Source organism: Rousettus aegyptiacus, unplaced genomic scaffold (assembly GCF_014176215.1).
Source record: "Rousettus aegyptiacus isolate mRouAeg1 unplaced genomic scaffold, mRouAeg1.p scaffold_m13_p_3, whole genome shotgun sequence".
NCBI classification, from domain to species: Eukaryota; Metazoa; Chordata; class Mammalia; order Chiroptera; family Pteropodidae; genus Rousettus; species Rousettus aegyptiacus.
Window position 1 is genome coordinate 147,189,026 of NW_023416306.1, and position 25,773 is coordinate 147,214,798.

The 25,773-nt window shown below is 31.4% G+C and overlaps 1 protein-coding gene across 29 annotated transcripts in view; it reads left to right on the forward strand.

Moving 5' to 3' along the window:
• Window positions 1–25,773, forward strand: part of GPHN (gephyrin) — a 399,765-nt gene that overhangs the window by 152,014 nt on the left and 221,978 nt on the right. For 15 of the 29 annotated variants that reach the window (XM_036238699.1, XM_016131232.2, XM_016131231.2 and 12 more), the window contains 2 exons: window positions 9,857–9,895; window positions 23,654–23,748. The exons of 3 other annotated variants lie outside the window; for them this stretch is intronic. In XM_036238699.1, the coding sequence (XP_036094592.1) occupies window positions 9,857–9,895; window positions 23,654–23,748 (134 nt within the window). The remainder of the gene's footprint in view (window positions 1–9,856; window positions 9,896–23,653; window positions 23,749–25,773) is intronic. 11 more of the 29 variants (XM_016131243.2, XM_016131241.2, XM_016131237.2 and 8 more) reach the window with 1 other exon arrangement.

A 25,773-nucleotide genomic window follows, 5' to 3' on the forward strand; every position in this document is an offset into this window, starting at 1 on the left:
TACATAAATATCTTCTCTAATATCTATTTTTGAAAACAGGTGATTTATTTACTTGATTGTGAATTATTGATCTTTAAAAGATTCACTTTATATCTCACATATAAATACATATGGTATTTTCTATAGCAAAAGTTCATAGGACTGATAAGCTTTTGAAAAATTAAATAAACATGAAAGTAATGTAGGGCCACCCTGAAATAATTCTACTAATTTCTCATTTTCTCTACACCCTTAAATAGTTACAATTCTTGTAACATCTAAAAACAACAGTAAATGTCAGCAAGGAACCCAGAAATATAATTTCGAATGTGTAATAGTATAATTATTTGTCTTTAATTTGTGTGTCTTAAACAGTTGTGCTTAAAAAAGAGAAGAAACTATTTCTAGACCACATTTACCTATATTCAACTTAGGGTTTCAAATATTTTTAAATACATTCAGAAATTATTAATAGAAAACAAATATTAACAATAAAGGTAATAATATAAAACTTCTCATTTAAGGTACTAATATTTTACAGTGTGTAATTTCCAATAATTAGTTTGATCTACAATCAGAAAGAACAGTTGTTTGTGGGATGAGTGTGTTAGAAAAAAATGAAAGGGAAATGACAACTTGAATGAGTGATATAAAACATTCTAAAATTATCAATGGATATAAACCCTAGAGAAAACGAAAAGTTTAATAGATTTCTTCCCAGACCTACTTAAAAGAGAAAAAACAAAGGAATAGAAAGTTTTGAGAACTATATCCTGTTTACATATTTTATAGAAATAAGGCAGAATTGTAGGAACTAATAAATCAGAATTGACTTTCTGAAATTATGAAGTTGTTTCTATTTTTAGGACTTGTGTCTTAGAATTATATAGCTCATCCCATAGTCAGCTTACATATAAAAGCATAATAGTTCACACTCTTCAACTTTTTATAGTTTTATTTAGATATGAGAAGTTTTGTTTCTAAAAAATAGATTGCATTTTCTCTGATCTTATAAAAAGATTAGACAATCTGTTGGCATTGGTGAAATGCTAGTAATTATAATATTCTATAAAACATAAGAACTCATTGCTTTACTAAGTATTATCTCTTCTTATCCCATTATCACTTAGGAATGATGTATTTCCAAAATAGGTATTAACGTATCTTTTATTGGTCTTAAAAAGTAAAAGTATAATTAAGAACATATAAGTAGGTGAAGTGTAAACCATTTAGATATAAATTCTAGAAGAAACTAAAAGATTAAGGAGCATTAACAAATCTATATAATAACAAAGAAATGTTTAATAATATGTTATAATAAATTAGAAATATTAAACCATTTAATATTTATAAGGTAAAAATAACTTAACAGTACTTTTAGAGTACTAGGCTATACCAGAATAAAGGGTTGTCTACTAATGTATTATTTTGATCTGAATTAAAGAGTTAAATAAAAGCCTAGCATATATTCTAGGTCTCATCCACTCATTCATTCATCAATTTTGTATTTTTAATCTTTAATATGTATCCAATGCCATTCTGGATACTAGAGTTAAAAAATGAATAAGGTGTAGTTCCTATCTTCAAAAAACTTTTATTCTATCACAGGGGTTGGCAAATTATGTCCTGTCAGCCAAATCCAGACTGACATCTTTTTTCACATTGCTTGTGAGCCAAAAATGGATTTTGCATTTTTAAGTGGCCGAAAAAATTCAAAAGGAGTATATTTTATGACACATGAAATTATTTGAAATTCAAGTTTCAGTGTCTATAGAGGAAGTTTTATCCGAATACAGCTACAGTAATTCATTTACATATTACCTGTGGCTACAAAGGCAGAGTTGAATAGTTGCAGCTAAAACAATATTGTCTGCAAAGCCTAAAATATTTTACTATCTGACTTTTTGCAGAAAAAGTTTGCCAACCCCTGGTCTGTTGGATGACAGTAAGTTATCTTTACTCACACTTTTTATTTACTTTTTTTTAAACCTTTGTTCTTTAGTAATCTGAAATTATGTTGGGTTTCATTTCTTAAATTTTGTAATTTTGGAAGATGCAAAAAACCACCACTTTTCTGCCATAATGAAATGTATCGCCCATTGTCTCAACAGACAGTATAGCATGGCAAAAATAAAAATTTCTTATTTTAAATAATATATAATATTTTGACCTTTTAAAATTAGTCAAATTAATAACTTTATTATACATTAAGTAAAATCTCACTCTTAAAAGATTTTCAAACTGTGGTTCTTAGTAATGCCTCCTAACAAAAGTATCCTGATATAATTGGTCATTATAAAATAATCAAGCAAAAGGAGGAATAGCAGAAGTTTCAGGACACTAAATTTGATATAAGGGATATTCATTTTAAAAGATTCTCATGGTTCATTATGGAAGTGAAGAGACATCTGACCAAAATGGCTAATGTCAAAAAGGTAGAATACTCAAAGTCTGGTACAAAGGATGAATTTCTAGGAAAAGATGATGAATTCCAGAAGCTATGTTCTGTTTATATTTACATTTCTTTAAAGGGATTACTATCTAAGCTTTTCTACAAGTTGTTTCCACTTAAGTTATTAGAAATTTTTTTTCCAAAGAAATACAAAAGCACAGAAACAGTTATTTAAAAAATTGATTTATAATCAATTTGTTGAAGTTTATATATTTCATAATTTTAGATGTGAGTGTACTGTAAGTCAGTTATCATTTTATTCAATCATTAACCATTTTTCTTTCTAACACTATAATGCTTCAAAAACAAGAACACTGTGTAAGTAAAAAGATGGAGACATAATTGACCTAAGTTACTGACTATATGTTAATGATTCTCAATTTGTGACTCTTGTGAAAATCAGTGAAAATTGACATTTAACAGCTTCACCTAAAAGTTAACACTTGACAATTTAACAATCAGAAAAACTCTACTACATTATAGTAGAAGCATAGCAAAAACACCATGTTTAATAATTTCTGTTTTTGGAAGAAAATTTGATCTCTAACATAGATCATTTAAATTTTATAATTGTTTTCATATATATCAGTTTTCTCTAGAAACATTGATTACTTCCCTGACAGCCTGGCATGTATTGGTACTCTAGAGCTCTATGAATATTTATTTTATAGTTCTAGGATTGTTTTGACTAAAATACCTGTTATACATGGTAAAGCTAAAAGTAACCATATTGAGCTAGGATTTTGAGTATCTTAAAATTGTTCTGTATAATTAGGATAACTCAGAAACAGGAAATTAATAACAAAGCAGAATAAAAGGAATCTTTATGCTTGAAATATTTTAAGCTAGATTGAATAAAATATATCACTCCTCTATGGCCAGATAAGGTTATATCTTATGCCATTTTAAGGAGCCCTTTCTATAATTTTTATGAAATAGTCCTAGACATGGGAAATATGTCTTTCTGTCTTATTTTTGTCTAAACATATTGGGATATAATATGACGGAGTGGAAACTCTAAAACTATAGAGTCAGACCAACCTGAATTTGAATCCCGACTCTACCACTGACTATGAAATTAAGGCAAATTAATCTATTCAAAATTCAGTTTTCTCATCTGCTAAATTAGCTAATGCCTATCTCTCAAGATTATTTTTTCTAATAATTGAGAGAATAAACGTAGCCAATAACTGTAACACTATACACCACTTACTATTTCTGAGGTTCTGTTTTAAGTATATGTTAATTCTTTTAGTCTTCAAAACAATCATATAAGGTACTATTGTTATGTCTTTTTTAAGGATGGAGATACTGAGACACAGATTAATTAGTTGACATCCAAAGTTATCTAAGCTAGTGAGAAAATGCATGCAAAGGAACTAGGATAATGCCTGGCACCTTCACCTATGTAGATGCTCAGTAAACATTCAGTTTTTCTTTACCTTTTTCTTCCTTGTCTAATTAATGTTTCTATTACCTCTAATTAGACATAGCAATCCTAAATATTTCTGATATTAACTAATGCATTTCTGGTATCTATTGTTAGCCACTAACATAGCTGGTGAAAATATCTAAAAAAAATAAAGATGTAAGCAGCATTTCCCTATGTTAAAGCATGGGGTAAAGGAACAATAATAAGAATTTCTATAATCTACATGAGGAATGTGGATTATTAGTGCAGTTGCATTAAGAACTTCTTGATATCTTACCTGAACCTATTAGTTTGTTTAAGGTCTCTAGTTCCTCCGTAGTTTAAAATTCTTGTAATATGGCTCAAAACAGTTAAGATATGTGCTATTCAGGGTAGCTTTCAATAGTAGTCCACTTTATGTTGACGTTTATAATTATTTTGCATTATTGTTCTTTGTAAAACAATTTATGACTCAAAGCATGCTTATGACCTTCCCGTTTGCTAAAAACAACATTTATAGTCTTTGTTCCAGTAACAAGTATTTATCAAGCACCTTGGGCTTTATTGAGCGAATTTTAAAGTACATGTACTTCTAAAATAGTCACTTGACAAATCAAAACAGTATAAACCTAGTACCAGAAATGTTCAGCAAATTCAGACCAAAAGATTTCTTTAAAGAGAAAGATTAAGAGAGTGCTAAGTCATCAGGGAAATTTTTACGCAAGTAGAATTTAAGCTGTAATTGAAGGAGAAAAACAGGATTCAGAATAGGAGAGAAGAGGACATTACTGATAGGAGTAAGGAAGAAGGGGAAATGTATATTAAGCTACAGAAAAAGATAAAATTAAGAAAATCTTCCTGGCTAGAGAGAGGATTCACTTTACATAGAAGGATGGAAAAACTAAACCTATGTTATTTTAATCTTTCTTAGAACAGCTAGAGTAGTACCATCTGTAGAGATGAAAAACAGCAACTGTTATTATTCAGAGATTCCTTGGAAGCCAGAATTCAGAAGTCTACTATCAACCAGTAGACACAGTGAAGTCGTGCCATCGAGGCTCTCTAAAAATAGACCTTTTTGAGAATTGGCATTTATCCAAAAGTTTGCATATCAATACACTCCCAAGTTGGACTAACATCATTCTTTTTGAAGATTATTTTTTATGCCCTGTTTGATGTTTTTTAAGTCCTGTTATAATCTGCAACCTAGTGACTATTTACACAATTATTTGTATATAAAATTTAAACTGCAATGAACTACCAAGTTACAATTTTGTGGATTTGTTGTTTGGAAACCTTTTTAGTTAATCTTAATCTTACAATCAAAACAAGGAATATTTTTGTACCATAGATTTTGTCAGTGTTGAATCTCGAGTTAGCTTACTGTTTTATATACAATTACAAACTATATAATAGAGAAATCATGAGTTTGAGAAGAATTCAAAAACCACTGTTCAAAGTCCTAGCTCGCCCCTTTCTTCATATCCAACCTTTGGCTGAACATCACAATTACTACTTCTTTTGAGAGTTTGTGCTTGTACAACTCTGTCGAAAAATCCAACTGAAACTTAAAGCCTTATAATTTCTACTCAGTGGTACTAATCTGCCCTTTGTAATGCACCAAAAAAAAAAAAAAAAGACAATTCCTCTTTTACATGACAGCACTTCTAATATTTGAAGATAAATATTACATTTTCCCCTTACGTCCACTTTTTTATTATTTTTGCACTCATTTTTTTCCACAGACTTTCCAAGATATTCACTCTCTGTTTTATTTATGCATTAAAAATAGAAGCTCCTTGGTATAATTGTACCAGTGGAAAAGTTACAGGTACAAAATTAACCACTTAGATGAATTAATTAGGGCAATAAGTGACATTGCATTTAAAACTTATGTTGAAATTCTCCTATTTCACATAGCCACACTGCAGAGGGAAAAGCACATTGTTTCTCAAGGTCAGATTTTTGGAATTTTAAGCATAAGACAAAAACAAATTTTTGTATATGAAGAACCCATAAATAAAATGATGTCTTCATTTTCCCTTAAGTATATTTCTTAATCGTTTGCCTACACCATACCAGCTTTTGGAGGGCCCCTGCGAGGAAAGAGAGATCATACTAGTAAACATACGGATATACTTATGATAAATTCTATGTCATGCTCTTACTAGAAAAGTAATGTTGCCCATATAACTACTTATGAGGCAGCATAATATAGTGATTAAGAGCATAGACTACTTGGGTTTGAATACTATATCCACTTGTTACTAGTATGTGACCTTACACAACTTTACCTAACTTCCTATACCTCAGTTTTCTTGTGTGTAAAATGGAGAGAGTAAGACTACTTACCTCACAGAGTAGTTATATTATGTGAGTAAATGTAAGTAAAACACTAAAAACAATATTTATTTGTGACATAAATATTTGCCATTATTATCTGCAATATAAATAAGTAGATAATAGTTGAATAAATATTAAAAGAATTTTCCTCTGAGGGAAAAAATCAAGTAAGATAGGACCTGAAATATACAATAGTTAGTTGTAGGAAAATAAAAAGAAACAAAGATAATATGTTAAAGAATAATTTTTACCTCAAATCTGTCAGAATGATAAAATCTTGAAATTAATTTTTCAGCTCACCCTTGTAAGCCTACTCTCATAAAAAGAACAGTGGTGGGCATACCAGGATACTTTAGTTTTATAAAATATATACTAAGCCATTGACAACTAAATATCATTAAATACTTTGCAAGTACAAGTGCTAAAAGTATATTTATCTAGAGATACAGTTGCAATAATGAAGATTCAGGATATTCCTGAAATCAAAAATATGTATTAATCTTTCTATATTAGATCTCCATCTATAAAATGGACATAAGGTTGCCTTTCACACAAAATGTAATAAAATGACAACAAATGGATTTATATGTGTTAAATCCTCTGAGCTCTTTAGAATAATATCACCATATTAGTAGGGCAGAAGATTTGTAACTATGTTATTGCCTGCCAAAAAAAAGGAAACTGAGAAGGAATTAGAAAGTAGATTCAGATACCAAAATAAACTACTTAGAATTATTCTAATAATTTGATAAGTATTATTTCCTGACATTGGAACTTGGGAAGACTATGGCTGCTCTTAAGAATGGAAGATAAATGTTCAATGGAAGGAGTAACCATTTCAGATAATTATTAATGACAGGCACACAGATGAGAATTTACAGGAAGAAGCTATTTCTTCAAAAGTTGCTAAGAAGAAAGAAGCAGTAAAGCTGTTGGAAGTATGGAGTCTGTTGTCAGTTTCACTGAGAGAGACACACACATGTAGAGAGAGAGAGAGACCAGAGATCAAAGGCAGCATTGCAGAAGAAGCAGTTGATTGTGTTGGAAGGACCGATTGATGTAAGAGGAAATAAATTTCTCTACTCTTCAAAGATTGAAAATGGCATTATAGTGATAGGTATCATCGAGATGATTTAAGGGTGTTTTCCCCTCACCCCTTTACATATTTGATTGCAGCATATGCTATAATCCTTTCATGTAATATTTCTCAGGATAAAATTTGTATACTGAGAACATAAGTTAGTTTTGATTAGGAGGTGATTTTGAGTAAGGTTTCGCAAATCTTTAAAACACTTTTTCACAAAATGTAGGCATTTGAACCGAGGAGAAGGTAGCTGTTAGTTTTGAATATTGCGTAAATATAATAGAGTCTTATATGTGTCTCTTGCTTGCTCTGATTCAGGACTATTTCGTATAGGAGATTGCTATTGTCTTGAGGTCCCTGTAGTATAACCAATTGGTAAGGTTCAAAAGAGGTTCATGTGATGCCAATTTCCGATTATTGTTAAACAGGGTATTTAGAGACTTAGTTTATTATGTGATACTTTGATATGAATTCTATTCGTGAGCCCTCTTTACTTTACTTTCTCATTTTCTCTCCTTTTGCCATTTTCAAGATGTACCTGTCCCTTAATATGAGGTTACTCTGTGTGGTAGATAGATGAATGAATATAACCATCACTATTAAATAATATTTAGATAAATGAGACAGCTGCTTTAATATAATATTGCAAGCAAACCCTAGTATAAGTGCACCTTCCCTTCTAGGCATATCTCGAACAACAAGAGCAACAGTATTTACAATAATGCTCTAGTTTATCTTTGTTCAAACTTTAGTTATTACTCTTTGCCTTCTAAACAAAAAAGACCTTAGGACAGGGATCAGCAAACTTATTCTTTAGAGGTCTAGATAGTAAATATTTTAGGCTTGTGGACTATGTGGTATCTATCATAACTACTCACCTCTGCCACCAGCCCTGTAGTACAAAAACCACCATAAGCCAATATAAATGAATGGGCTTTGCCGCGCCCCAATAAAACTTTATTTATAGACACTGAAATTGGATTTCATAAAATTTCCACATCATTAAATATTATTTTTCTTTTGATTTTTTTCAATTATTAAAAAATGTAAAGATCACTGTTAGATTGCAAACCATGCAATAAAACAGGCAGCAGGCAGGATTTGTCTCTTTAGCTATGGTTTACCAGCCCCTATTTAGGACATTCCTATCCTAAAATGTACTAGGATTTACTTTGTTAATCAAAAACTCACAGTATGTGAGCTTTCAGAAGAATACTCTGAGAATTTAAGACAGAGAAAGGAGATGTCCCACAAGAAATTAACACTTCACAGACTCATATATGTCCTGAATTCCTACTGTGTGTGTGTGTATATATATAGTCAGGCACTGTTCAAGATATTGGGGATGCAGCAATGAACAAAGAAGTCAAAAGTTCCTGCCTCAATGGAATTTACATTTCAGTGGGGTAGCACAAATATAAGTAAACAAGTAAAATGTGTAATATTATAAGCGATAAATACTATGGATAAAAATAAACCAGCAAAAGTAGATAGGTTGTGCAGGCAGGAAAGAGGATTGTAATTTTAAATAAGGCCATCAAGGAAGGTTTCATGGATAAGGTGACATTTGAACAAACACCTAAAGGAGGAGAGGGAGCAAGCAAGCCATGGATCAAGTAGAACCTGTATGCCTCTGTTAGTATAATGGAGAGTTTGGAGCAGAGCTCTGGCATGATCTTACATATTTTAACAGGGAAACCATTAAGGAGACTATTGATATAATCCAAGTGAAAAATGAGAGTGGCGTAGATTAGTGATAGAGGTGGAGGTAGTGAGAAATGTATTATTGATGTATTTTGAAGGTAAAGGTAACAGATGGAATAAGAGGAAGAGAGAAGTCACATATAAGACCCAGGATTTTGATTTGGGCAATTGCAAGCATGGAGTTACCATTTACTGAAATGGGGAAGATTGTGGGAAAGTAGATTTGAGGAGGAAGATCAAGAGTTTTACTTTGGTCATGGAAAACTTGAACTGTCTTTAAGGTATCCAAGCAGAGATGTTAAATTGGCAGTTCAATATATGCATCTGGAGTTCAGAGAAGTCTGAACTAGAGATATTTTTTAGAGTTATCAACATCTAAATGGAATTAAAATCCATGACAATTGATGAGATCACCAAGGTATTTACTAGTATTACTATTTATTTATTGGCATCACTGTCTCTGCGTCCTTTCTCATCCAATTTCAAAAAGGTAGGTAGTTTCTAGTAACTTATCCCCTCTGCTCATGCACAAAGGGTAGAAAGGATTCCACTGAAGCAGAAACTTGACCTACACAGGAAATACTATTAGTTGGGCATCCTCAAATTTTGCCATGGTGTAAATATGGGAGTGAATTTTCCCAAATACCTCCTTGCTGGAAACTGTTTGCACTGGAGGTAAGTGTGAAAGGGGAGGTCGTGGGAAATGATGGTGTGAGGGCTTTGTAAACCTTTCCCAAACCTCAGAAAATGACGATTCTGAGGAAGGGAGAAGGTTCAGGCTGGTTCTTATTTCCCTGAACCAGTTCATACGGCCCTAAATTTGACCTGCTTTCCTCAAACTGGGAGTCAGAAATCCCTTTTCTCTTCTGTTTTTCTGCTGCAGAAATTCCCAACATTCCCATTTTGTGGGCTCCAGAAAGGGGTAAGCGAAGACTTCAATCCCAGCCAATCATTTCCAGATTAATAATTTTTAGTGTTTTGGTTTTTTTTTTTTTTTTCTCCATTATAAAAAATGCTTGGACCTATTTTTCCCATCTGTTTAATTTTCTTGTGGATTGTTATGTATCTATGTTCTAGGACCATTCTGTATCTCTGGGCAATAGAGTTCAGATCCATCTGCTATTTCCATTTGTGCACTATTCTCTTGTGGGTTCTCATACGCAGTTTATCGGTGTTTCCTAGATGGAAGACACCAAATTCAGGAGATGGCTTCACTCTCAGGCTCATTTTTTCCTGAATGGTGTTTTGTCCCCCTGCTGACAGCTATTCACTACCCTATCCAACGGCTTCTGATGATCCGTCATTGTTTCTCTGCTATTCTATCTTCCTGCTTTGACTACCTTTAATTTTTTTTCTCTTACTTTTTTGCTCCACTTTACTCATCTGCTATTTGATTTGTATTTCGCATTCTCTGGTGCTTTGTCCATCAGCATATGGCCTAGTACTGCCATATCCATCTGCAATTTTAGCATTTTAAACTGCCTTCCATTGTTTATCAGCTCTCTTACCATACCCCTATACCACAGACCTATGCCATCTGCCTGCCTGATCTTGCCCTTCCCAATCTATGCCTGTAATATTATAAGTAGGTTCAGATTGTTTAGCACTTCTGCCACCTATCTCTACTTGCCTTGTGCCACTAAGTTGAACTGCTGACAGAGTTTGCTTGACTTCTGCCTCCTTTATTTGCTTTACATGGCTGCCCCATTAACTAATTTGAGATATTGCATTCATCTCCTATGTACTCAGCCTTGCACTTGCTGATTGGCTCATATTGCTTCCTTTATACTTCTCTGCATCTGATAAGTCACTGACATTATTCCTCTGTTGTCTTGTAACCCCAATCAGATTTTATTTCCAAGAAAAGTGTTGCCTACACATTGTCCAAACAAACTTAGAAAAACGCTTTGCATTTAGCATTCCAGTCTGGTTTACTCCTAAACTGACTTTTAAACTCACTACCACACATCCTTTCTGCTTTTTTATACGACTCCACATTTTTCTCTTTATTTAGGAATAGATTTTTTTCTAAATCATTTGTCATCTTTGCTTCAGTTGCCTTTTCACATCATATATTATACACTTTTGTTCCTTGTGTATGGGATCTTTCAATTATCCATATACTAAATTTATTTCCTAATTTATTTCCCCTGATTTTTCCAGGGCTTCATGAGGACAAATTACTCCTATTAATTTTATTTAAAACTTAAAAATATCATCTCTAAAAATAATAAATTTAGTTGTAGCTTTCCACTTTGCTCTATTTTTTCCTTTGAAAATATAATTTCTCAGCTGCCCTATAACTTATGTAATACCAGTTCTTTAGAGATCCTTTTGATGTATTTATCCTTCCCTCCTTTTAGGCTATTTTTTTTCTTGTGTGTGGGTAAACTTTTAAAATTGACATTTTTTTTATTATTTTCTAAGTACTTGGCATCTGAAAAGAACTTGGAATAAAAAGTTATTTGCACTATAAAGCTTGTCGTCTTACTCACTGATATTTAAATGAAAGACAAGAACAAACAAGAAGTTGAGAATTTTGGTGAAATTTTCAAAGAATTTCAAGAGTCCAAGGACATTTAAAGTGGATGTGTATGTATATATACACATGTATGTATGTGTACATTAGAAGTATCTATTTGTGTATGTATCTACAAATCATGCTTGAAGTATGGAAAATGCTGAGTATCCACATTAAATTTTATCTTATTTTTACTAAAAATTAAAGAGAAAAAGGAAAGGAAAAAGTGAAAGTGAAAGTCATAAATTTAAGGAATATAAAAAAAAGATATAGACAGTGTTTTTAAATTTTATTTTCCTCTAATAGAAATTATTATAAAGAAAAAAGCTACTTTAGGAAAGTCAAGAAAATCATTTCAGTAACTTTTTAAAAATTACCATTTTGACTAGTATTAAGTGTACAGTTCAGTGGCATTATTACTTTCAGTTTTGTGCAACTATCACCACTATCTGATTCCAGAACTTTTTAAAAATCATATCAACAGGAACTCTGTACCTGTTAAGCATTAATTTCCTCTTCCTTCCTCCCCCACTCCTTGGTAACCTCTATTTTATTTTCTGAATTTGCCTATTATAAGTACATCATATAAGTGAAATTATTCTAAGAATGAAAGGGAGAATGAAGTAAAGTAACACAGATGTGGGACAGTCAAAGGACAGCAAAAATAATTCTGAAGAAGGTTGATTTTCAAAAGTATACCAACTTCAGGATATCATGATGACACATCTTTGAAAGGAATAAAGCTGACTTAAAGAAGGGAAGAAAGAGGCATTTGAAAGACAAGGTTTAATGAACATAATGGAGCCAGCCAGGTTGTATTTAGAGGAACCAGTGATAGGAATAGGAATTCATTTCAATTCAGTGGTCCTCAGTTCTGGTTACTCAAACTTCTATATACACAGATTTTTCTTAAAGTATTCCTGCTCCCAACCTCCAAAGATTGAGTTGGTAGATTGGGGACATAGTTTAGGCAATGTATGCATGCCTGTGTGTTTTAATCCACTTGTAAAACACAATGTTTATTTAATTGAACTGTGTAACATAGTATCCTATACCTTAAAGGAGTTACAAAGTTGGAAAGAACTGGTCTTTGTCCTCAGTGAGTTTAAAACTGGAGTCGTTAAATATGCAAAAATAACAGATATAGGAAAGAAGACTTTCAGTCCATTAGCTGATAATGTTTGCACTTACTAATCAATTCTCAGCCGAGATTTCTCATCTGTCAGACTTAGAAAATTATTTTGAGTGACTATCTTCTCAATTCTCCCAAGATGGTACATAAACTTGTACTATTCGATATGCATAGGAGAGAAGTTAATTCATTATATCTAATAATTCTGTCAGAACCTGTTAAAAAGGCTTGCTCTGTGCCACATAGTTTGTTAAGAGTATGTGAAACAAAGATAAGGCTTTGTTCTCAAGTAGCTTACATTCTGAGAGGGGAAATGATATTTAATGAAAAATACATTTCTAATATTATCCACAAAATTTTGTTATTTTCTTCTAATTCTTCAGGGAAAATGTTCAAAGTCAGAGTAATTATATGTAAGGAAATCCTTTCACCTCTTCTAAGCATCACTGATTCAAGAATAAGAATGTCTTCTATATTAATGCCTCATCACGCTGAAGGATTCTGGTAATAGTTTAAATGCCACTAGGAATATCTTTAATTTTAAAATCTAGAGCCTCTGTGACAGATTAGTGATTTCGTTGGTAGCCGTTAATAAACAACATTACCTAAAACCAAGGTTATTCATTTTATAGTAGAAGAGTAGAGAATGGCTAGAGATAAATATATAACTAATGGTTAGGAGGTTGTTCTTGAATAAAATTACAACATGTAATGTAATCCCCCCACCACTAAAAGTATAACTATATACTAATATTGAAAATATTTGGGAATTTAATTTATTCTTCCTTTCAACTAAAACTCACTTGAATTTTTGGTGTCAGAAAGTTTAGTCATATTCGATAGGTTTAATTATGGATTTGGTTAGTCATTTGAACTAGGACTTTGTCCTTAAACCGATGTGTGCCTTCAAACTTGAAAGCAGTTAGCTTCATTCCTATTGCTCAGTGTTCACATTGATTTTTTTTTAAGGAATCACTTTAAAGAGCTACATTTAGGATAAATTTTAGTAACCTGTTTCCCCACCCATCTCCTGATATCTTGCTAAAGTTAGTTTAACACCACAGCTATGAAAAATCAAAGTTCTCAGGAGAGAAGCACTAAAATAGAAATTACATTCAGATTTAACTTGTTTTCTTAACAATAATGAGTAATTTTTAAAGATTTTGCTTCACTTGTATTCATTCTGAAAGACATTTTAATTCAGGAGAAGATGTAGATATTTTAAAGTATAAAATCTGGGATAAAGGAAAATAATAAGGGTAACATCATTTTATTTAGCTTATTTATTAATAATATACTTTTGTGATCTCTGAAATTCTATTTTTATTTTGAGGAATACTAAATTGAAAATAGAGTTGTATAATCTGGTGGGTTTTTTTTTTTTTTTTTTTTTTTTAAAGCTAACCTAGTCTGCACAGTCGGGTCTGGTTAGTACTTGGATCGAGACCACCTAGGAAGACTAGGTGCTGTAGGCATAAAAAATAAATAAAAAATAAGCTGACAGAGTCCTTGCAATCTGTGAGTTCAACCAAAGGATGCCTCACCTAGGGAAAAAAAAGATAATATCCCTATCACTCTCTTATTAGTCTTCAATTCCTTTTTATATTTAATAAAAAGAAAATCTTGAGTACAATCCATAGAATGATCTTAATATGCTAGGATTGCAAACTCAGTCATTTTTTAGCCTCTTGTCATATTATCCATAGTCTAACCTAAAGCAGTATCCTTTTATCTTTAAAAATTTCTGCTAGGAATATATCATATTAGCTTTAAAACATTGTAGTGTCTCGTATTGCTCTGAGATAGCACCTGAATAACTGTAATTATTCAATTTTCAATTATAGTTATTCAAAATTTTCAATTTTGATAGTGAACTATATTATTTGTCCTTTGCTTTAAATACTCTTTACTGCTTTTAACAGACTAATGTTTTGGATTTCTGTTAATTACTATTTATTTAGCTTTCTGATATACCTCTCTGAACAACACAAGGACATTTTTATAAATAACATTAAGACTAGACCTACATTTTTCCTGACTGATTTAGGCCAGATTTATTTTGGATGCTAGAAATGAATACTGTGTCATAATTTTATTTTTTTCTGATTCCTTCCTTCTGAAACAACTACTGTTTCTCTTTGATGTTTTCTTGTCTTTGCTGCTGATGATCAGAGAAGGTCAGGAAGATTAAGGAAAATATTCCTTATATAGACCCATTATTTTGTAATAAAAAATGGAGAATTTGCAGAAGCCATGGTATCTGAAAATTATTCAAAGAAAATTACAAAAAAAAATCTGATAATTTCTGGGCAACTTGCATTGATAAAAGGAAGAAGAAGAAGGGAAAAAAACTCTGGAAAACCATGACATGACAGAACCTAGTGTTGCTACTCTCCACATCCCCATCTATTTCTTTGTTTTCTGTTCTTTCCCTAGCAGCAAACTTGGTTAGGTATAAAAGTCTGTCCTTCCTATTACAGTGTTGAAAAAAATGTCAATTTCCACCTGCCCCCTTAATATTCCTATTTTGGGCACCTTCTGTTCTTGGATACTTAATTTTTATTATGTGAAGACAGAACCTGAGTTAATACTGTTCAAAATTATCTTAATATAGAATATTATTGCCTGGTTATCAGATCTTTCAGCTTTGTTTTATAAACCTGAATTTTTAAATATCCTTTGTTTGTTGATTCTTGTGAATTTGGTTTGGTTTTTGCATATCCTGAGCATATCGTACACTTAAAGGTACAATATCTAGAGAATATCTTTGAGCTAAAATGAACATCAAGGTAGTATTGAAAGAGAAAGTATTATAAATGAACAGCCCCAAGCATACATGTGTATATTTGTGTGTGTAGGTGTTAGAAGGGATATTCACTTCCACCCATTCTGACTAGGTGATGGGATTTGCTTACAGCCAGTAGAATCAACCAACTTCTTCCTTTCAACTTGCACCAGCTGCCCTAATAAAGTCAACTCTTCAGTTGCCTATAACCCTAGCCTGAAGAACTCAATCCCAATCCTACACAGATATATATTATCCTTATTTTTATAAGTGCAGCTTTTTGTTGTTGTTCAAGGACGAGCTCTAATTTGGCTTCTTTTAAATCTCAAACTTGAAGGTGACATAGGCTTTATTTGGATAGTAAACTACCTTATTCTAGGCACCATAGTCTAGGTGTTCTGAAACAGTCTAGGATCTTAAGATCTTAAATTATGGATCTTGATCCTGAGATATAAGCCCCAAATTCCATATCATAAGAAGTGTGTGTGTGTGTGTGTGTGTGTGTGTGTGTGTGTGTGTGTAATGATTCCTTGGAAGACTCTCGTACTTATAGAATAATTCTTTTAGCGTTCAAATCAGAATATATATAAGAAGTGTAAATCTTTAATTTTATAATCTTTTTTGCATTCCTGCAGTTTTACCTTTTTCAGTTGCAAAGGATAACTGCACCTCTTTTTAGAACAGTTTTTAAAAATTAGGCCTTTGATTATTTTTAAGTTCTTTGTTAAGAGATTTCTAATATAATAAAGGTAAAGATTTTCTTCAATCCAACTTATGTCAATTTTACTTAATAAATAATGTCTTCCTTTATATTTCTTCTGGATTATAGCTCACTGAATTTTTTAATCCATTCTTATATTTGTAGAGACTCTTACAAAGTAGATTTTTCTACTATGAAATATAATAATGGTTGTTTTAAAATGATAAGACCGTCTATTTAGCATAAGCAGCAGAGCATTAACTTGAGTTGAATGGAACATTACCTCTTTATGTTCTCCAATTTTATACCATCCTGAGTCTTATTTCAGTCCCAATGAGAGAAAAGGTTGATGTTGCTACTGTTTGTACAGCTTTAGTTTTAGTGTATGGTTATTATGGAAACTTAAAAAATCGATATAAACTTATTTGTGTTACCAATTGGAACAATTTATTTACTACAAGTATTTATGGACACTTGCTTATACATTTTCATCTTTGCTTAGGTACATAATTACATTGTTGTTTTCTGTTGAATTTAGGTGAAATCGTAACTTCAAGAGGTGCTGTTGATAAGTCTTTATTAAGTTTTCAGGATTGTTGCTGGCATATTACATTCTTCAGACATCTGGTAATTTATACCTTGAAAGCAGACATACTCAGCTTCTACATTGCTTCCAATAGAAACTATTCAGTTTTCGTAATTGCTTTAACTATAGTCTGTAACAGCAACGTCTACAATATAGGTACTTTAGATTTGTGCTTTAGTACAAATAGTAGTAGCCAACATTTGTTAAGCACTTGCCATGTGTTAGGATTGATACTGAGCATTTTATATGTTCTATCTTATTTAAACAGAATACAGAGATCCTTCCTATGTCTGAATAGGGTATAGTGAGTGCCTTATAAACTGAAAACATATACTAGTAAATTAATGGAATAGACTCAGAATTGGAATCTACACTCCTGAGTTCTTTTTTGGAGTTTTCTTTTGATTTACTCTATGATTTTAGATTAGTCATAGAATTTATTATTGTGTCTATTTCTTCACTTACAAAAAGAGAAGTAACGAAATATATCCTCTGTATTATGTAATATAGGAATATGTTAACTATTTAAATAGAGAATATAGGTGTTTTATAAGAAAGGCATAACTTCTTATGTGAATATTTCTTCTATTATTCAATAATAGGCCAAATAATAGTCTTCGTATTTAGCTTTCCAATGTAGTGAATATGGGAAATAAGAGCTCATTCAGAGCATTATAAATTTATGTAGTGTATAATGTCATAATACTGGCATTATAAATATTGTGCTATCCTTGTACTTAACTAAAAATGCTTTATATGGGACATCCTTTAGTTAACTCTTTAGTTTTATAAGCAGGGTAACACATATCATTACCCCTTTCTACATGGAAAATAGAGAGATAAATTTCTGGGGGCATAAAACAAAAGCTGATTTTTGTTTAATATGTGAATAATGAAGGACTGATAGATTATAGATCAAGAATAAAGAGCCTGATCACAAAGTGAGAGGCTAGTACCTTTAAAATCAATCTTTAGACAAGCAAAACTATAGAGAGCAAATTATTTAATTCAAGTTACAGCATGCCCTTGCTTCCAAACACTTATGTACATACATTTTTCTCCCATCTTTACTAGGAACTTCTACTTAAGCGTATATCAAGACTATAGATGGATTGGATTTCTTTGTTTTAAGGAAGTACAGTATTTATTTTCCTCTTTCCCAATTGGCCCCTAATTTTAAAACTGAAGGTGGTTATGAGATGATAAAATACAATACCTTATAATAATAATTAAAATAGAAAGAAGCCGTTTTTGTTTCTCTCTTCTCAGCGTTTAGTCTACTCATTCCACACCCTTTATCTCACCTTTTTCTTGTTTCTCTCACTTTGTCATGTGCTCTGTTTTGGTGAGAATTGAGTTTTGCAGAAATAGAACTTCACACATGATAATTACATGTTTCTAATGTAGATGTCACCAGTGAGAATTATTCATCTCAGGCAAAGGAGCAAAATTTTAGACTTTGCAAAATCAGTTGGCAATGAGCCATTTGCAAATAGTACTTACAAACCTAAAGTAGGAGCTTGTTTCTTTTATTCTCAATTAAAATATTTAAGCACAGCCTCAAGTTACGTTGTTATATGAAAATTTAAAACTTGCACCGCTTTACATAAATCAAGTAATTTTGTGTGATCATAATAAAGTAGAAATCCAATGTATAGTTTTTTTTAGGCAGCTGTTATATTTCTACTTATGTACTACTAACTGCATTATGTACTACTAACCACATTAAACAAAAGTCCAGAGTAACTTGTAAAGAGACTAGAGTATATATTCTCCAGTTCACTAACTAGACATCAGCTGTTCAATACAGTTTCAAATTGGATCATCTTTCAACTTCATCTTCCTTCAGCTTTTAGAAAAAAGACATTTTCCCATCTCTACATGTCAATTTTTGAGGAACATGCTTCTCCTTCTTGTAGAGGCAGTCTTTAACCACTTAGTCACACTGTTATATGCACTGATGTGTTGTGAGTGGTTGAAAGGTGTTTGTAGATAATACGAAATTAACAAAATCTGCAAATGAATGTTTTTAATTAATTAGAATAAATTAAGGTTGCTCTTATAATAACATAACTCTTACTTTCATTTTGCTCTGTTTCTTAAATGAGAGGAGAAAGGAGTCAATTTATATCTGGTGCTCCTTGAACATCCCTAGGTGTTTAATCATGCATGTAAATTTTAGACATGATGCCCGTGTAGTCCAGAGAAAAATATAATAAAGATAGCTTCTTTGTACTGTAGGATACTTACAGGGGCAGGCTCTGAATTGTTGGTTTATTATTACCCTTTTTTAAAGTGTAAAATAAAATTAATGTGTTTGCCCTTTAATGGATAGAATCGGGAAAATTTAATTGGCTGGCATCGAACAGCCTATTTTTACCTAATTTATCTCCTCACTAGGTCTACATTTTGCCCTTATGAAGGATCTTCACATTTATTTCAGTCTCCTTTACAAAGTTGAATATAAGGTGGTAATGAAGATTAAATCAAGTAGTACACATTATTAATCTGTCTCATTACTTCCATCTGCAGTGTGTTTTTCAAAATGTGGACTGTGTTCAGCATCACAAGTAGAACCTGGCAACTTGTTAGAAATGCAAATTTTGAAGCCCCAGTCAGACATTCTGAATCAAAGTCTCTAGGTGGGGCCCTGCAACTGGTGTTTAACAAGGCCAATAGGAGATTCTGATCCATGCTGAAGTTTGAGAACCACTGCTCTAACCTTATTCCACATTGGTGGTTTAACGACATTATTAGTATCCCTTAGATAGTTTTTCATAGGTAGTCTTTGATACTTAAGATTATTTAATCAGCAGAGGGCACTGCAATAATTGTTAGGAGGAAATTTTATTAAATCTACATAGTCAAGTAACAAGCATGTAATTGTTAATAAAAATTATGCTCTGTTAACAAATGTCTACAAAAAAGTAAAAGCACTATACTAAGTGATTTTTCACAGTAACCATATATATAAGGAATTTCTTCATATTTACATGTAGCCATTGCATATTCTATACATATTTAAACATCATTGCCTGTTAGCAATAACATTTTTTTTAAGGTCATTTTTCCTGTGAAATTAAAAATGGACCTGAATTTCATTGACTAGTTCCCTGGGCTACAGAATCATTGTTTATGACACCCTTTTTTTTGCAACTTGAGCAGTCTTTGAAGCATCTTTTTGACTTCAATGTTATCTTCAAAGCATCAAGGGTAAAAGAAAAAGATCACAATAAGTGATTTTCCATAGGAGATTGCAAATTTCATAGTTTAGTAAGTATTTAGAAGGTAAAAATAAAATGCCGTATTTAAAGAGAATAGCTAAGTTAAATGAAAACTCATTATTTTTGGACTCTACTAGTTCAGAAAGGGTTATATCTGAAGTAGGCATATACATTTCTATTATTCTTCAAGGATAAAGGGAATTTGATAATCAAATTAATAATGTATAAGAAAGTGGGAAACAGAGAGTCAAGCTCATTAAGAAAAAAATGGTTTCCAATGTTTGATGGCATCCTTTTGCCATTAATTATTAATAATCTGATAATGAATATTTGTTATCTACTTGTTAACAGATATGGATAACCTTTATTTATCTATATCATGCTAGTATATATAATTGAAAGGATAAAGCTACATTCATTAAGGCTATTCTTCTGTTTGGAGTTTTTAATAATTTCTTGTTTTACTCTACATTGTTTTATTCTTGTTCTTTGCCTTCTAGCTGCGCCTCCCCATTTACAGTTTATAGATATTTTCACCCAATTCTTGCCCTCTGTCCATCCTCCAATTCTCACTTCATTTGACTGCTTGTTTGCTTTAGATGCCACTATTTCAGTATTCTGCTTCCTGCCCCGCACTTGCCAATGTTCTAACATTTAAGTTCTTGCTCTCCCTTCTCTTTCCTTTTGTCTTTGGTTCTCAATCACAAACCTAGGTTGTTTCTAGGTTAGGTTTCTGGATTTTTGTATTATTCCTGTTCTCTCTAACCAGTATGATCAAAACTGCAAGGAGGTAAAGAGAATTGGAAAGTAAAAGCATAAAGAGAATTGATATGTATTGAATACATACCCTATGCTAGGTGATTTAGTTATATTATTTAGTTCTCATAATATGTAAATTTGTTTCATTTTATCTCCATTTTATTCATATGTACACTGAAGCTCAGAGAGATTAAGCATTTTGTTCTAATCCATAGAACAACTAAGTAATAAAGTCAGGTTTCAACCTATATTGGTTCACTTATTCATTCATTCTTTTTTATTCAACAAAAATTTATTGAATACATATACTATGTGTTAAGTATTGTGTAGGTATTACATCAGATCCAGCTCTTACTCTCCTGGACCTTAACTGGGTTTGACCTCACAGATGGTGATCTTTCTGCTGTATCAAACAGCTTAAGAGGAAAAGAAAATAGAAGGTTCTGATGTTTTATGGGAAAGATATATTTAATATAAATGTAAGAAAGACTATATTTGTGCATTATTTAGGAATATCCTATTGAAAAGTTTTATTTGTGTCTAGTCCTAGAGAGTCTTTACAGTCTCCCCCGTATTCACCACTGTCAGCACCAATGCCTTTTTGGGACATCACCACAATATATATTTTCCTTTTCTGTTTTAAAATATACAAGATTTACATCTATAAGCCCAAATTCTCTGGAAAGTCTTCAGAAATAATTACCTGTCCTCTCTAAATTATATTTGGAAAACATTAAGACCTCTGTGTAAAGAATCCATTTATTCATCTATCCAGCATCCATATATTTATTAATACTCTAAAAAGTATTTAGGATGATTTATCCAAATACATAAAGCACAACTAAACTTTTAATAAGATAAATATGGAAAAACTGGGCAAGGAAAAGTAAGGTGAAATTAGGTTGTGTTCAGTAAGCCTACCAAAAAGATATCTACAAATTTGTTTTCAAGGGTAACTTGATTTACAGGCATCATAATTTAAAAATAAACTGATAGCACAGAAAATAACCTATTCCTAGTTATGACACTTAAGAGGAAATTTTTCCTGTAGGTTCTCCTAAAGAGGACTACAGTGCAAAGTGATAAACAATGACCTCAAACACTTTAATATAAATATGAATTTCACTGAGCCATTCATTGGATCCAATTGCATGCCACAGAAGCACATCCAGTAAAAGAACTGCTTTGAAAAGTGAAAGGAGACATTCCAGGTAGACCACTGTGATCTGGCCAAACCCAATTGCATATTTTAGAAGATCTAGAAAAAAATAATGAATTATATCTCTTTTAGGTTATTCTCAAATGTAATATGTCAATTGAGGTTTTCACATACTAGATAACAGCAAGTTTACACACTCTTATGCTTGTTTATACTAATGCAACATCAGTACCTGGAAAACTACCTTGTATATAGTAGGTGCTTATAAATAATGTATAGATGGATAAGTGTTGTACTTTAAAGTATCTATTTAAGTAAAAGACTTCCTCTCAGCTCTCTGTTGATATTTTCTTACCTCATCCTTAAATAAAGTGTGCTACTATACTTTGGAGCACATCATTATAACATGGAAATAATGTTTCTTACCAAAATCGTTTCAGATAGATTAAATTTGGAAAACAAGGGATAGAGTCTAAATAATGCCAACTTGACAGTTTTTAACTATGTATTTTAATGAAAGTAATTAACTCCCAAATTTAGGAATTTAAGAATTCCCTTTTGTCTTGCTTGCTGGCTCTATTTTTATAGCAGATTTTATTGGAAAACATTATGGTAGTGTTAGTTTTCCTTTAAAATTTATGTCATTAAGTATTTTATTATTCTGGGATTCAGTGGACCAGTAGATTACATCAATTCTAGTAGTCTTTTATTCTATGTAGTTATAAGGGCTTAACTAACTTATTTATACACATCGTAAAAGTTTATTTATATCATCTACTGGCATCTAACACATACTTGATAACATTTTAACTGCTTTGCCCAGTCCTCAACCTAAAATTTGCCCAGAGCTACAATCTTATTTAGGAATACATCTCTACTGCTAATGAAATATTGAAATACCAGTCTTTTCCTATATTACTCCATAATTTATTTTTTATTTCATTTGTAATTTTCTTATTTCCTGGAATACTTTTTTTTGCAAGCTTTATTTCTGTAGTGCCCTCAAGTATTGTAATCTGCCATATTTGTAGAAGCAGAGGATTAGAAATGGATTAAATTACATATTTCAGTCCCAACTTTTAACCTAAGACATAACTTTACTGTCACAGAATGATGAATATATACCTATTTTGATTGACCTTTAGAAAATGAAATTTTCCTGTCTCCTTCATTAGCTGTTACAGGTTTAACCATACTTGTCTTAAGAATGCCCTATCTTAAAACTTCTATTATATAGTTAAAGCTATCACCTCATTAATTCTTTTTAAAACAATTAGATAGTTAATCTATATTGAAGATATGGAAGATGGTAATACAGAGTTTTTCTTCTATCCAATACATAGAAAAAGTTAGCCTGGTGACTTCTTGAGTTCTTTCAAATTGTATAATAAAATTGTAGAGTTAGGAGAGATACAAGTGATCTCAGGTTTTTAGGGACTAATTATTTCAAAAGTAATAGACAAAGAAAAATACCCAGAGCTAATACCCTATGAAAATCTATGGAGCTGTTATAGCAATCTGAGATTTCATTTTAAAATTTAGATTATTAGTCGAGAGGAGACTTTTACCAAATATTTCTGAGTTGTAAGGAGCAATGAGAAAGCTTTACTAATATAAAAGTTCCCTGGATGTCCTGGTCCTCGGCTTTTATTCAGTGGTCCCAAAGAACAGTCTTGATACCTTGAAAATGGGGAACTACAAAGTATGGTTTAAAGAAAGCACGATTTATAATTATTTTTAAGTTAATTTTACTACTCTTCCTTCCTTCTTTTTGGCTAATTTCACTCAGTCTGCTATTTAATCTTTAATTACAGGCCACAAAAGAAGTAATAGAACGGGAAGCGCCAGGGATGGCCCTGGCAATGCTGATGGGATCACTTAATGTTACACCTCTGGGCATGCTCTCTAGGTAAGAAAGTCACCAACATGTTGCCAAGAAAGTTAATTCCATACCACTAGTCACTACAATAGACTCATAAACCTCAGAAACTTGAGTCATAACACTTAAGTTTGTCCCCTTTCTTCCCCAAAATTAAATTCTTAGTTTCCTATTTAGTTAAATCTTGGCCACAGATTCCTTCAAGTTCTCTGTTTTATTTTTTTATTTTTGCATATTACATTTAAAGTTTTAGAAAATATTATATTATTGCTAAAAGGTATCAGTCCTAACCTAGAGGAGAGTATAGTTTATTAAGATGTAACATTGTTTTTTGTGTGTGATTATTTGTAATCATTAATAATATTTATTAATTGTCATTAAATACTAAGTTAATAAAACTAAAAAGAGTTTTGAAAATAAGTTGTTCTCACAAGTTAGGAAATTTTATTCCAATTTATAAATAGGAATATTGATGTGGTCATGAGAAAAAGCTCAATTAATAATATATCATTATTATATTAAATTAGTTTATTTAAAACTATACCTTTGTTGACATAGATGTTGAAATTCATTCTCGATCTAATGGTTTAGTTATTTGTTATTATTTTAGAAACTCTTAGATTAAAATTCATTTTAATGAGGACAACATATATCATTTAAGTTTAAGACAAACTTAGTGAGAATCTGTTGATTTAATGACTATTAATTAAATAGACAGTTGATCTCAGAGCAACCTAAAAATACACAGCAGCTTGATAATTTAAGAGTTTCAAAATTATTATTTATAGCCATTTATTGATCCGGTATGAAACATTATTATAAAAGTAAACATGTTCACTTAGTGCATGGAAAATAAGTCATAATGCCCTTTCTGTTACTTAGACTAAGTTTATATTCCATTAATGGCAGCCACTTGAAGCACAGCTACAGAGATACAGAGATTCATTAGATACGGTAATCTCTTTGCTGTCACATGTACCTATATTATAACATTTCATTTTAGTAACAGCAGAAATAGAATTAAAGTAGCATGATAGGTATATTAAATTTAAAAGTCTATGCTGATCTTTAAGGAACTTACATTGATTCTTTTATTTTTTTTTTAACCCTTATATTACCTACACATATGAGGTTAAGGGTCACATTTGATTTTTTTTTCTCTATGGAATTAAGAGGAATAATCTTTGAATATAAAAGAAATCTTGGCATACAGAAAATACAGTCAAGAAAGAATTAAACTTCATCTCCTGTTAATTCTTTTATAATGAAAATTCTATTTCAGCAGACATAATAATACTTTATTTACCAGGCTCCATATTAACCATTAGAGATACTAAGGTTAGAAAAATAAGACATGGTCCTCACCTTAAGGATCCCATAGTTTACCTGAAGAACTTGTTCTTTGCAACTTTTAAGGTAACTCTTTAAATGGAAGATAACTTTCTTTATCCAGTGTAGAAATACCACTCTTCATCTTACTGAAAGATTTTTCTGGATTAATTTCTCCTTTACCTTTTGAATCCACATAATAACAGAGCATCAGCAGGAGCTTATTCTAAGTACTTTGAAGTAAACTCATCATCTTTATGCAGAAGGCTTTGAAAATTAAAACATAATACACAGCAGGGTAACTAACTCTTTTGACTTTTCTTTCCATTCATTGCTGACTTGACCAAGAGTTTATTCGCAGATTTGGAACAGCAATGATTGTCTATATGAGTTATGTAAAAGGGAATTGTGGAATAATTCCATGAATGTTCATTTTTTATGCTTTTTAAAGCCTTTTTTAAATAACTGTTTTTAAGACAGCCATAATTAGATTGATGATTCTTTTCTATATAGCATTTTTACCTTGTATATACTTTGGACTTTGTATGTGCTTCTGTTATAACACGTGCTGTATTGTAATTATTTACCTATTTGTCTGTATTACCTAATTTGTATAAAATCTTTAAGAACAAGAACTTTATCTTATTCATTTTATATTCTAAGTCCCCAAAACAACTTTTAACACATAGTAAGTATTCAAATACTTTTTGTTGTTAAGGTTACTAT